Raw genomic sequence first — 13935 nt, forward strand, 5'->3', positions numbered from 1 at the left:
TGACAAGTATACTTGCATGAAAAAACATACAGGAACTAACATGTTTTCAGAACTCAGTTTTTTTACTCTGTTGCAAGCCTCAAGCCTCCATAATTTAAATTCTTCTAAACTGTTATATACAAACTGTACTAAAAATAACAATATGCAATAATAATGTAAACACCTTAAAATGCCTCTAAGAATGTCAATAAAGAATAAAAAAAAAGCAAAACAGATTTCTTCCACTGTGTTTTTAGTAACCATAGGCTCATCACCACCAACACCAATTTTTCTCAGGAAAGGTTATGTTAAGCTGGAGGCTAATGTGATACATAGTACTATTGTCTACCTAAAGTTATAAAACAGAAGTTGTGATTTTTCCCTCAAATCAGTACAAATTCAAGAAGATAAGAATGAAAGTTTAGAAGCAACTCAGCCATCCTAAAATGCAGACACGCACAGCTGAAGCGGATCCAAAAAATCTCCTTGTAGTCCTGCAATGCCACGGAATAGCTGTACGTTTTATGACTAGACGTAACAGTGTTAAGACAAACTGGCTGAAGGAAGGAACGGACAAGAATTTTGCAGAGTTCTTAAAGACTGACAAATTCCCTTCCCTCTTACTCCTTCCGTCACTACAAAAAAAAAAAATTTAAAAGAGGGGAGGAAGTGGGACAAGTAGTTTCCAGTGGCTGCTCTGAGAAACATCATTTCTGCTAAAAGCTCTTCTACCTTTTAAAAATAGAGGTAACTTATAAAAACAGAAGTTTTGTTGATTTCTCTTCATATCATTCATGAATTGCTGACAAGTAATAAAACAAAAATGACCATTTTAAGTCTTTTTAGCTTTGATATACATCAAACAGGTCATAGTTTTATTTACACAACGATGGTAAGACCTTGATCTTGTTAGAGCTCTGAAGTTGATCTGCCATACAGTAAGCTCTCAAATTTTACAGAAAGGTTTATAAACTCAAAAAGCCAGTTTTATGTTCAAAACGAAGCAGAAGTGAGCAGATGAACACAAAAAATAAAAAGGAATGACCCTCAGTGATCGTCTCATACCAGTTCTTGCTTTGAGGCTTTGTTACTGACAACTCTGGACTTCTGACCAGCAGTGAGCTCTGCAGAGGTGCTGTGTTTCCAAGTAAGTTCTTCCCATCTCCTCTGAACTTTAGCTTACTTCCTTACTCTACTACACCCTTACTCTCTCTGTCTCTGCTTTAGCTGTAGGCTACATACTCTGAACTACGGTTCTTAGGTTCTCTTTGTCCCACTCCAAAGTCTTGAATTAACATTCCTTTACACACTCCATTGCTCCCAAGAGAGGGAAAGATCTTCCCCGTCCTAGGTGTTACTAGTTCAGTAAGCATCCTAACAGAGTACAAAACGTAACTGAACATCCTACAAGACAGTGTCAGAGTAATTGAACAGATCACAGCTTGTCTCTAAGAGATACAAATTTAAAAGACAAAGCACACAAGTAAGGCACAGATGGAGTTAAGACGGTCAAACAGCAATAAATACAACACATACTTGGCAACTGTCTTGTTAGTAGTTTCTGGCAAATGTAACATACCATGTCCATACCACTCCTGACTTGGTCAGTGCCAATGAGAACTGTGCACCACACTCAATCTGACAAACGCCTTGGCTGTTCAGTCTTTCAATGTTCTGAGGAATGTTGCATCCTTCACTTCCTCCTCGGCCCAGTTTTCCAAAATCACCATCACCCCAAGAAAACACCAAACCTAACAAACACCAGACAAACTGCAGGTCAAACAATGATCACAGTATTCCCACGTGCTAGAAAGTTTCTGGAACAAGATATTCCTACCTTCATCTGTCAAAGCAAGTGTCTGAGCATCTCTGCTTCCACAAGCAACCTGAATGACTCTATGGCCCAGGAGCACTTTAACCTACATAATAGAAAAAGTAAGCAAGACGTTTCAAAGAAATTATGTGTAAAACCTTACAGACATTTTCAAGCTCTTATGAACAATCTTGTTCATTGTGCCCAGCCTGAGCATGCCATTTAGCCAAGGACTACCAAGCCTTGCTCACTCAGGATCCAACATTGATGCATAGCTGGAAGCTACTACTGTCATTGAGCAAAGTAGATGCAGGACATGAATGTTCAAAACAGCACTAGCCATTCAGCATCACTCCCCAAGGGGGAAAAAAAAAAAAAAAAAAAAAAAAAAGGAGATGGGATCTTTTCGGTCTTTCTGAAATAGCCTGCCTTTTGTTAGAGGTATATGTACAAAATACTAATTTAGATCACTCCAAAATGATGTCTTCATACTGATTTTATGGGTTTTGGCTTTACTTCAGCTTTATCATTCATTAAACACACACATTCACATTTCATCAGAGACAAGAAACAGTTATTTTACCATCTTAGGCTTCAGCTGTGTGGTATTATCTCCATGTCCCAGCCTTCCATATTCTCCAAGACCCCATGTATACAGTTCACCACTAGAGGTAATGGCAGCACTGTGGGAACTGCCACAAGCAATATCACGGATGCGTTTGGTTTTCAATGCTTCTATCAATCTGGGTTTATCACAATTCCTAGAAAAAATGAGTAAAGAATTAACTGCATTAATTATGAAAGAGTCACACAATATACTCCAACCTTCATAATCCAAAAAATTTTGTGTAATAATTAACAGTAACCTAAAGATAAAATAGGATGCAATGTTATGATTCCAACATGTACTCTTTAAAATACTATAAACTTCAGATTTATGGTGCTACTAATGTACCTCAAAGTTTATTTAAAGAAATATTTTATGTATACACTGCAAAACTTAGGTGACAAAGCCAAAATACCAAAGTGAGGGATCAATTAAAAAGCATATAATGTAGAATGAAAGCTGATATCCTGTCACTGCCCAAAGTTGAGCGACTTGTTAGAAATAATTATTTGTCCACAGGGACACAGAGCCAAATGGTAAGATAAAAGATGACACTCCCAACCCAACTTTGCTCTTATGAGAGAGAAATTTGAAATGGAATTTACTGTTAGGCTTCTATGAGAGCACTGGGAACTTTTACTATTCATATGGTTAGAATAGTCTCTAAATTCAGGGAAAAGTTTCAACTCAAGGGTTGCTAATATTGACTGTATATCGGAGCCACCATGTAGGTTTTATAAAATTATGTATGGCCTCTGGAAAATTTGCTCCCATGAAATGTCCAAGAGTTCTAAGTCTCACTTATGATAAAGTTACAGAAAACATGAGGCAACGAAACAATAAACAATACCACTCTAATCTGGTATTCCCTTTTCATTGATCTGACACACATACCCCTATGAACACTTATTTGTTGTCATACACTAACTATCTCAGGTTTCTGTGATCTTTAATGTATTCTGAGGTCTCCAAAATATATCAGAATGACAAACAAAGATTACTCCATGGGCTACGTTTACCAGGTTTTTCTTTCAAAATATTGTTCTGTGGTGCATACAAAGAAAATACCTGAGACAATTCAAATTTTCCTCAAAGCTGTCCTGTGGAGGATTAAACTTTGTATTACTGAAAAGTAAGAAATTTAGTTCTAGGTAACAAGTCTGTGAACAGAAGTCTAAAGAAAAGGGCTACAAAATACACTGCCAGGTTTACATTACAAACTGTTACAGCTCAGGAATGTAAACTTGCGATGGTTTTACACCTTAAGGCACCTCTGTAAATCTTACCTTATAGAAGTAACCAAAAACTCTATGTCCACAAGTGTGCCATTTCACCAGTGACATTCAAAAACACTAAAGACTTTATCCACTGTTTCCAATTAATTGAATGCCTGCTTTTTAAATGACTGAAGACTGCTACAAATGCTGGACCATAAACTGACATACACTGCTGAAAAAAAAAAACTTTTCACAACACAATTTTTTATTCGTGTGGCATAAAAAAATCCTGTCACTACCAATAGCAGTGATCAGCTGTGTTATAACATGCAACACAAATGTTCTCTTACTGAAATACACACAAATTTGGTACCCTTACATTCGACTGAAGTGACCAAGTTTTCCATCATCTCCTTCACCCCATGAAAATATCTTTCCATCAACAGTTAATGCCATAGCATGCCGGCCACCTAAAAGTGCAAACATAAATTTACATTTTCAAGCTTTCAAGCAGGCAGCAGGTCTAGCAAAAATTTCAGAAGTTTGACCCTGCTGTAATTCTACAATGCAACTGTATGAGCCCTTCAACCCAATACACATTACTTATTTTCTTCAGAGTTTCTGTGTGATTGAAAGTCACGTAACGTAACATAAAGTTATCTTGTTTAAGACACGAACTTTTGCAAGAGTAGGTTTCCTGGCACATTAAAAAAAAGAAATAACTCGAATTTGCTATTTTCAGTGCTACAAGAAAAAACAAAACCAAACCCACCACTTAGCAATATTAAAAAATGAAAACACTTTCTTTGGATCAGACTGAAAAACTATTCAGAAGTTACCAAAGTGAACTTCCAGCAAGTAAGAAACTGTGTATGGTCTAAATTCATAGATTTTAATAACAGAACCGTGAGATTTAACCTGACATTTTACACATCAGAGAATAATCTGTATTTATTTTTAAAAATTTTTTAAATATCAGATATGCTGGGGCACCACACCACCCAAGAAAAGTGCAAAGCAATTATTTTCAGACTTAATATGTTTATGTATATAAGAATAGCAATAGTCAGTACCTGAGTGAACAGCCACCTTCTTTACGACATAGTTACTGAGAGCTGTAATCTGGCGGGGAATAGGCACAGTTCCACTAGATATTCCTAAACCCAGCCTTCCATTTGTGGCTTCTCCACAGGCATACACTTTACCTTCTACGGTCACTAAAATGAAGAAAAAAAATGTTTGAAACACCATTAATGTTTCACCACTGGAAATGTGTTTCTGCCCTTAAATAAGCACATTTATTTTAAACCTAATATTACCTGCAAAAAGGCTCTTGGATCCTCCAGCTACTTGTACAACATTCAAGGCAGAGAGGGTTTCAGAAAAGGAAGGGACCTTTATCTGGAACAGACAGGAAATAAAGATCATTACAATACACTTTAAATTTCTGTACTTTAAAAAGAAGAGCTATCTGAAGTGATAAACCAGTTAATCTAACAGATTTCTTTTGTTTTGCTTTTTTTAAATATATTAAACTCCCCATATCATTCAGACACTTCACACGTACCAGTTAATATAGACCAGGCAAAAGACAGAAAACAAGAAAAAGCATTTAATATAAACTGAAAAGCTGACCATGATAAATACAAAACCTGAGAAAAAAAAATGGAATGTGGTATAAACAAGGATTTTCCTCTTAGTAAAGTTTTCTTGGGAAAATGAAACTCAGTTTTGAAGAAAGCCACAACAGCAAAATAAACCTGGTTAAAAGTGTTAACCAACACACTTCATATCAGCATATGGGAACACAAAACCATAACTGAGTTTTTCAGTAGCAAATGCTTTAGCAGTCTGGATTAGAGATCAACTCAGGAGGGGTAGTGAGGAGACAAAAGAGACTAGGTAACCTATTTTCTTCATTGCTGCAAAGTCATGGCAGGCTTCCCCGTCCTTTGATCATCTTGGTGGCCCTTCTCTGGACCCCTTCCAGCCTGTCCACATTCTTTTTGTACAGCAGGGACCAGAACTGCACACAGTACTCCAGGTGTGGCCTGACAAGCGCTGCGTAGAGCAGGGTGATGACTTCTTTATCTCTGCTGGTGATGCCCTTTTTGATGCAACCGGCACCTTATTGGCCTCTTTGGCCGCAGCAGCACACTGTTCACTCATGTTGAGCTTCCTGCCCACCAGGACCCCCAGGTCCCTTTCCACAGAGCTGCTCTCCAGCCAGGTGGATCCCAGTCTGTGCTGCACTCCCAGATTATGTTTCCCCAGGTGCATGACCTTACAATTCTCCTTGTTGAACTTCATAAGGTTCTTGCTGGCCCACTCCTCCAGCCTATCCAGATCTCCCTGCAGAGCAGCTCTCCCTTCTGGAGTGTCTACTTCCCCACTCAACTTGGGTCAACTTGAAGTCAGCAAACTTCATCAGGCTACACTTGATGCCGGTATCCAGATCACTTATAAAGGTGTTAAATAACATTGGGCCCAATATCAATCCCTGGGAGACTCCACTAGTGACAGGCTGCCACTTTGAGAAAGAGCTATTTACCACCACCCTTTGGGTGCAGCCCGTCAGCCAGTTCCCCACCCAATGCACAAGACCACTTGTCTAGGCCATAATGCATTAATTTCTCCAGGAGGAGGCCATGGGGGACCACATCAAAGGCCTTGGAGAAGGCCAGGTAGACAATGTCCACCACCTGCCCCATGTCAACCAGGCAAGTCACTTCGTCGTAGAAGGTCACCAGGTTTGTCAAGCACAATCTGCCCTTAGTGAAGCCATGTTGGCTTTTCCCAATCACGTGCTTCATTTGACTTGTGACGGCCCCCAGAAGCATTCACTCCATAACTTTCCCAGGGATTGAGGTAAGGCTGATGGGCCTATAGTTACCCGGATCCTCCCTCGAGCCCTTCTTGTAGATAGGGGTAACATTTGCCTTCCTCCAGTCCTCTGGGACATCCCCATTCTCCATGACTTCTCGAAGATTATGGAGAGCGGCCCTGCAATGATGTCAGCCAACTCCCTCAACACCCTCGGGTGAATGTCGTCAGGGCCCATCGATTTGTAGGAGTCAAGCTCCTGTAACAATTCATGCACTAACTCTTCCTTCACTGATGGTGGGTCTATGTTCAGATCAGTCAGGAATTTCGTTCCCAAAGCCTGGGACCCAACAGTGCTGGTAAAGACAGGTGAAGAAAGTGTTGAGGACCTCTGCCTTTTCAGCATCATTGGTGACTGGCTATCCTATTCTGATTAACAGTGGGACTATGTTTTCCTTCTGTTTCTGCTTGTCATTGACCTACCTGAAGAAACCTTTCCTGTTATTTTTGACATCTATGGCCAGTTTCAATTCAAGCTGGGCTTTTGCTTTTCTAACTGCATCTCTGCATGCTCTCGCAATGCCCTTGTAGCTCTTGACAGATAATCCTCCACTTCTCCATCTCTGGTATGATTCCCTTTTGCATTTGAGCAGACTCAGGAGTTCATGGTTGAATCAAAGGGGCCTCTTGCTCCGCTTACTTCCCTTTCGTTTATAGGGGATAATCTGGTTTTGTGCTTCCAATAGAGGGTTCTTGAAGAACTCCCAGCACTCACTAGCTCCTTTATCTTCCCTGGAGGCGTCCCACAGGATGCCTCCCAACTGAGCCCTGAGTGAGCTGAAGTTTGCTCTTCTAAAATCCAGAATCCTTGTCTTAGAACTGACCTTCAGCACACTCAGCAGGATCCTGAACTCCACAATATTATGATCACTGCAGCCAAGGCTATCACTAACCGAGATATTACAAAGCAGGTTTTTCAGTTTGTGAATAGCAAGTCCTGCAGGGCCTCATTCCTGGTTGGCACATCTGACATTTGTATGAAGAAGCAGTCCTCTATGCATTCCAGGAACTTGGTGGATGACATGCGAGCTGCTGTACTGTTCTTCCAGCAGATGTCTTTTTTCTGATTACTGTACCAGCTGCAGGTACAAGTAATACATAGCAAGTTCACCAATACCTTCATTTCATGCACACAAACTCAAAAGGAACAGAATACGTATAGAGTGCTATACATTTTTACAACTCCATCATCTAAAACAAATGATTAAGTGGCTGCTAAAAATCAAACTGGACTTCAGAGTAACAACCAAAAGGCAAATTTTCTCCAATTCTCCACCCAGCAGATATCTACATATCTTAACAGTAAAAAGCCATTAAAACCTATTCTTCGTAGCTTTTGGTAATAAACTTTAAAATTCTGATCAAATTTGAATTAATTTTGAGTTGTGTGAGACTTGTACATTTTACTTTTGTGTGTTTTGTACTCAAGTATGAAAACAACAAACATACCTTGGAACCTTTTAGCCCTCCTAGCTGGTCTTTGTCATTCAGTCCCCAGACAAAAACTTTGGTTCTTATTGTAGCTGCAGATTCGAGCCCAGCTGCCTTCTTTCTAACAAGACTGAACATATTGAGAAAAAAAAAAAAAAGTCAATTTGCTATAGCATAGGCACCTTTTTACTGTATTTACTGATTTTGCAGTTGGAACAGTGGCAGTACTCAAACTACACCATCACAGTTAACTGGTGGCTACAACATATTAAAAAAAAAAAGCCCAGAATATTTTGCTGAGCAGTGGTAAATATACATATCAGGTTTTTAGCTAGGTTTTCAACTCCAAGTATACTGCAGACACAGAGGAGTTGTACGAAATGTTACCACCTTACCAGTGTGATAATCTTAAAGAAGTTATTTATCAACAAACAACCTACTTACAATTCTGACAAACTAAGATACCGATTTCTTGTTACTGCCATTCAACCTAGTTAGGTTGCTCTTCTTACAATAATCTCCTGATTGGAATATATAGGCACTAAGGTTCATTAACGATCACCCACTGCCCCTGCAGTTACCTACCTCCCAGTGTTAGCTTTATCGTCATCCTCTTCCTCGTTATCAGAAGCAAGGAAAGGGACTGCAGCCAAATCTTCATCCTCTGCACGTATACGTCCCAGTATGCTGAGGCCATGTATTTTGCAATCAATTCCAGAGCTTCTGCACTGCTTGATTGCAATCTCAATATACCTGTGGTACTAAGAAGAAAAAACTAAATTGCTGTCTTTCGGGTCTTACATAACTTCATAAAACATACAAAAGAATTAGAAATTTTTCTTGACTTTGTCACTTAAGAGAATAAATCTGTAACATTGAATATTTGGCTTTTCAGCCCTACATAATTCAAACTTCAAGATAAGTACGTGGCCTCATCAATTTGAGAATGCTTTTACCTCCAGTCTTCTGAATATTCATTCTGCATTCCTCCTTGCTGTTACTGAAAGATGATCAAAACTACTATCCAAACTAAGCTTTATCACCCCCAAAAAATATCCCCCAAGTTTACTGGCATGTCTTCTTGGTTCATAGGTATATTGATTTACATAAAAAACCCTAAAGTATCTTTACTACTAAGGCTATTATAGAGTTACACTGTGATTATGGTAAATTTTATCAGGATAATTACCTTTACTAAACTGCCAGCAATAGTCCTAATTTAGACAAAAAGTAAAATACCATGCTTTAATAAACACAACAGTGCTTTTCATCCATCTCTTGCAGCAAAATATTTTTCTGGTGCATACAAGAGTAATTCTCACACAAACTTCACTTACTTCTGTACAATCACTTAGAAGAGGCACTGTGGTGTCTGTAGGATTTATATTGATTGTCTTTAGCTCTATCAGGTTATTTAAGGAATTTCCCCCTAGAAAACAAAACATGGAAAGAAAAACATTTTAAGATATGGTGCTGTTTCATAAACAGGCACTATGCATGCTAAACAGATTACTATGTTAACTGAAACCAGATAAATACCTACTGTTGAATGTACAAAAAGTATTTCTCAGACTTCTCAGAGAACATGCACATACCTGAAACTACAACTAAAGAAGGCATGTAACTGCTGTCTGCAGGGTCCACTATCATCTTCAGTCTGTGAACAAGAACATCTGGAAAAATCTCCAAGCGAATCCAGTGCTAGGGGAAACACAAATAATTCCATTTTCAGATAGTAGTGTTAGGATCACCATAAGGTTAACAATAATAAACCTTGCTGTTTTTGAAGAAAGCACAAAACACATTTGTGAACGGAAAATGACCTTGTGAACTTCTCACCTGTCCAACAGCCAAATACAAAAGAAACAGCTGCAGCAAGTTATTCATCTCATTGGTGTTGCTTTTGAGTGAAAAGACTGGGAAAGCCCAATACCACTGAGATCAAGAAATGGGATGTATTGTAAATCTCTGACTGGTTACAGTCTGTAGACAGCCTAAGAAGGGTTCTTAGGGATATGCTCAGCATGGCCAGCAACAAGCATCAAAACACAATGGACAGAAGCCTAGCTGCAAATCCTGGTGCCTAGGTTGGCCATAGAGCAGTGCTGCAAGCCAATAAAACTGGTAAAACCACAAACTAAGCAACAATGCTTATATGTTCTTATAAATGATCTGGATGCAGGAGTCAAGTGTACATTAAGCAAGTTTGCCAAAGACACTAAACTAGGAGGAGCTGTGGGCTCCCTCGAGGGTAGAAAGGCCTCACAGAGAGGTCTGGATAGACTAGAGCTGTGCAATCACCAACCGTATGAAATTTAAGAAAGAGTGCTGGATACTCCACTTGGGGTGGGGTAATCCTGCTTATACATACAAAGTGGGGGACACAAGGCTGGAGAGCAGCCCTGTGGAGAGATCTGGGTGTTTGGGTTGATGGCAAGTTGAATATGAGTCAACTGTGTGCCCTGGCAGCCAAAAAGGGCAACTGCCTCCTGGGGTGCACAGGACAGCTAGCTGGTCAAGGGAGGTGATTGTCCCACTCTACTCCACACTGGTGCGGCCCCACCTCGAGTACTGTGTGCAGTTTTGGGCACCTCAGTATAAGAATGACATCAGGCTATTAGAGTGTGTCCAGGGGAGGGTGCCCAAGATGGTGAAAGGCCTTGATGGCAAGACTTATGAGGTCACTTGGTTCGTCCAGCTTGGAGAGGAGAAGGCTGAGGGGTGACCTCACCGCAGCCCACAGCTTCCTCAAGGGGGCAGCAGAAAGGGAGGTGCTGATCTCTTTCGGGTGACCAGCGATAGGACACGAGGGAATGGAATGAGGCTGCATCAGGGGAAGTTTGGATTGGACATTAGGAAAAAGTTCTTCACTAGATAGTGGTCGGTCACTGAACAGGCTCCCCAGGGAAGTGATCACGGCACCAAGCCTGTCAGAGTTCAAGGAGAACCGGACAACACTCTTAGTCATATGATTTAGTTTTAGGTAGTCCTGCAAAAAGCAGGTAGTTGGACTCAATGATCCTTATGGGTCCCTTCCAACTTGAGATATTCTATGAGTCTATGCAAGCAGGGGAGTGGTTGGAGACAGTTTTAGCCAGTGAGAGCATAGGTGCTTGTTGTATTGCAACTAACTCACTCAAGTAAAATATAATCAATGTGATTGTTAAGAACAATTGTCATCAGTTATACTGAAAAGGCAATTATAACCATTTAACCAACTACAAAATAGAATAATTACCCTGTATTTCAAAAATCACACAAATTCCTTATAATTCACATGAAATAATTAGAAAGAGGAAGCACAGCTTTAAAAAAACAGGCACATCTACTATGAAGAAACATGGTTTTGTACTTCAAGTGTCTGTTTTTACTACTCTTCTATCTCACACGAGGGTAAGAAACAAATATATTTCGCTAAGGTAAATACTTATCTTCCTAAGAAGAAAGTGTGCCAGAATAAACCAGTTATGGCTTAAAATTACCTTTCCTTGTGATCCAGAAGACTGCCAGCACTGCTCACTACCATCAATAAGACGTGAAGCCTGATTCACAGAGGATGAGACATTCAAATTCTTAACTATTCTTGACCAATCATCCAGTAACATTCCCCGCTGACTACTATGCCGTCTCTTCAGCTGCTTTCCAGAACGCCCACAGAACACCGGAGACTGACCTACATGGATAAGTGAAACATGAAGCACGTACCTCTCAAAGAAAATTGTTTTTATTAAATCCATAAGCAATGTCAAAAGAAATAGAACAAAACAAAGATTTCAGGTATGTAGTCTAAAAGTAGAATATAGAAGCACATCGCATAGGTATGGTAATACTATTCACACTTAAAAGGCATAGCTCAAGATTTTTTTATTTTTTTAAAAAAGGAGTTTCAGGGACTTTACCTCACTACAAGTTTTCATGCCTGTCCTTTGGGATAGTCATACTTTCTATTCTTATATTTACAATTGATTTGTACCAAGAAACCAAGCATAATTTTATTAAAAAATAAACATTTAAAAAATTGAAGAAAACTACTCTCTTCAGGAATAGAAGATATTAAGTGTAATTCCTAAAATCGAATTATAAAACATTACAGGGGCATTTCCTTTTGAAATACAAATCAAAATTTATGATGATACATACTTCAAAATACAGGCCCACTTCATATGCTATGGTCGTGCACAAAATTAATATGAAAAGTACGAAACTAACCCTCAACAGAAACCCCTTAGAGGAGAGTAGACATAGCTAAGGTACAACACCCAAAAATTCCCAACCTTGTTCAAGAATAAGGTGGCTTAGTGAGTTGTTGATTTCCTCCGTGGAAAAACCCACTTCTACTTCCCTTCACAGATCTTTGCAGCTTCTAGAAAGCCTGAGTAAAAGAATATTTTAACTCCTCTACCCTATCCAGGGCAACGGGAAGGATTACAGATTCACACCATACTAGCTGTACAACCACATTAACCGATTCCTTAATGGAAAGTCTTTCTTGCCCTTTAGACAAACCATCATACACATGCAATGCATGCTCATGATTTCTGGCAGGGAATCAGTTTTGTTAATTTTCAAAATCAATTAGACAGGCTACGTTTAAACATGAGGCAGTTTAGTTCAGATGCCAGCATCACCTTGCAAATATGAGGGATCAGACTGATTTTTAAACAGGTGGAAAGAAATAAAAGCTAGTGTCAGGTAAGTTTTGCATAATAATGCAAAACCCAAAAGTTTCAGAGTTAAAATGGCTGTACCTGTTCTTACCCTAGAAACAAAAAATTCTGATAATGAGTCTTTCAAAAGACTTTCCTTTTCTACAACACCTCTCTGGAGTCTCCACATCATGGAGAAAATGAGGCAACAGCCATCACACACTGAGAGCCAAAATTGTTGAAGAGCAACTGAGGTGTAAGGAGGTATCTTAGGTATTTCAACCTGCATGTACTGTCATGAGGATTCCATTCACACACATTCAGACTGATAGCAAAAGGCAGATTAAAGAATTATACATTTTACTCTCGGTGTAGCTGAAAACACAGTTCTGACATTAAAAGTCACTTGCAAGTAGCCATATTCTTGAAACTTTAACACTGCAAAGAAAGCTTAAGGGTTGATGTTTTGGTGCAGTCCACACGTGCAATTAACAGCAGTGCTATGATCTGCTAAAAATGTTTTGTTGTCTAGAGGGTCAGTCCAAACACTAATTTTTCATTATGTTAAGGAGCAGAAATTTAAAACTGTTTTAAAACAAATTCAATGCATTTTAAATTAATCTAAGAAATACTTAGATTCTGAAACTTACCTGGTTCATTTATTCTGCCAAAAGTATGTCGGGTGTTATGCTTCCTGGTTTTAAAACAGGTTTCACAAAAGTCAAAGTCATCACAGTTTCTGCATTTGAATCTAGGCCCATTAATAGGAAACATCTGGCAACCATCACACCTGGTTTCACAAAAGAACAATGAGTAAATATATTTCTAGCAGTTTTCATGGTAGAAGTTACTTGTAACACCAGTCAAGATAATGGAATCAAGACAACAAGGCTAAAGGATAACCCATATACATTAAGAAAAACGTAAATCATCACTTACGTGACTCCAGGATGAATGCTGGGGACCAGTTCCATTTCTGACAATAAGCCAGTCCAGTGAGACTGCTGAGGAAAGTCTACAATGACATCTTTTCCATTGGCACTAAAAGCTGTAACAAAAATATGCATAAAATACAATGTGTTGCATATCTCTATAAAATGAAGCAGAAAATGTCCAGTGCAACATCAGAGCAGAAACAGGTAATAGAAGTAGCTTTCCAAAGTAATCGGTTATTTTAATGGAACTATATATTAACCTAATCAAATGGCCTGGAAAGGGGAAGAGTGAAAGTGAGTCCTACAGATTTTTTTAAAGATATATATTATTCTATTTAAATTCCTTGACTCTGAAGTCTTTTTTTTTTTTTTTTTAAACAGTTCCCAAAGGGAGGGATTACTTCTAAGCGCAAACAGTATGACC

The 13935-nt window shown here is 39.1% G+C and overlaps 1 protein-coding gene across 7 annotated transcripts in view; it reads right to left on the minus strand.

The window, feature by feature from the left end:
* Positions 1-13935, minus strand: part of HERC2 (HECT and RLD domain containing E3 ubiquitin protein ligase 2) — a 115342-nt gene that overhangs the window by 35980 nt on the left and 65427 nt on the right. For all 7 annotated transcript variants that reach the window (XR_012660674.1, XM_075093695.1, XM_075093714.1 and 4 more), the window contains 13 exons: positions 13516-13624; positions 13227-13366; positions 11413-11603; positions 9526-9631; positions 9268-9359; positions 8516-8691; positions 7949-8060; positions 4936-5017; positions 4690-4833; positions 3996-4086; positions 2376-2553; positions 1817-1898; positions 1559-1730 (listed from right to left, as the gene is read on the minus strand). Coding sequence is in view for 6 of the 7 variants with exons in the window: in XM_075093695.1 (XP_074949796.1) it covers positions 1559-1730; positions 1817-1898; positions 2376-2553; positions 3996-4086; positions 4690-4833; positions 4936-5017; positions 7949-8060; positions 8516-8691; positions 9268-9359; positions 9526-9631; positions 11413-11603; positions 13227-13366; positions 13516-13624 (1675 nt within the window). In the remaining variant the exon portion in view is untranslated. The remainder of the gene's footprint in view (positions 1-1558; positions 1731-1816; positions 1899-2375; positions 2554-3995; positions 4087-4689; positions 4834-4935; positions 5018-7948; positions 8061-8515; positions 8692-9267; positions 9360-9525; positions 9632-11412; positions 11604-13226; positions 13367-13515; positions 13625-13935) is intronic.

Source organism: Phalacrocorax aristotelis, chromosome 1, assembly GCF_949628215.1.
Source record: "Phalacrocorax aristotelis chromosome 1, bGulAri2.1, whole genome shotgun sequence".
Lineage (NCBI taxonomy): Eukaryota > Metazoa > Chordata > Aves > Suliformes > Phalacrocoracidae > Phalacrocorax > Phalacrocorax aristotelis.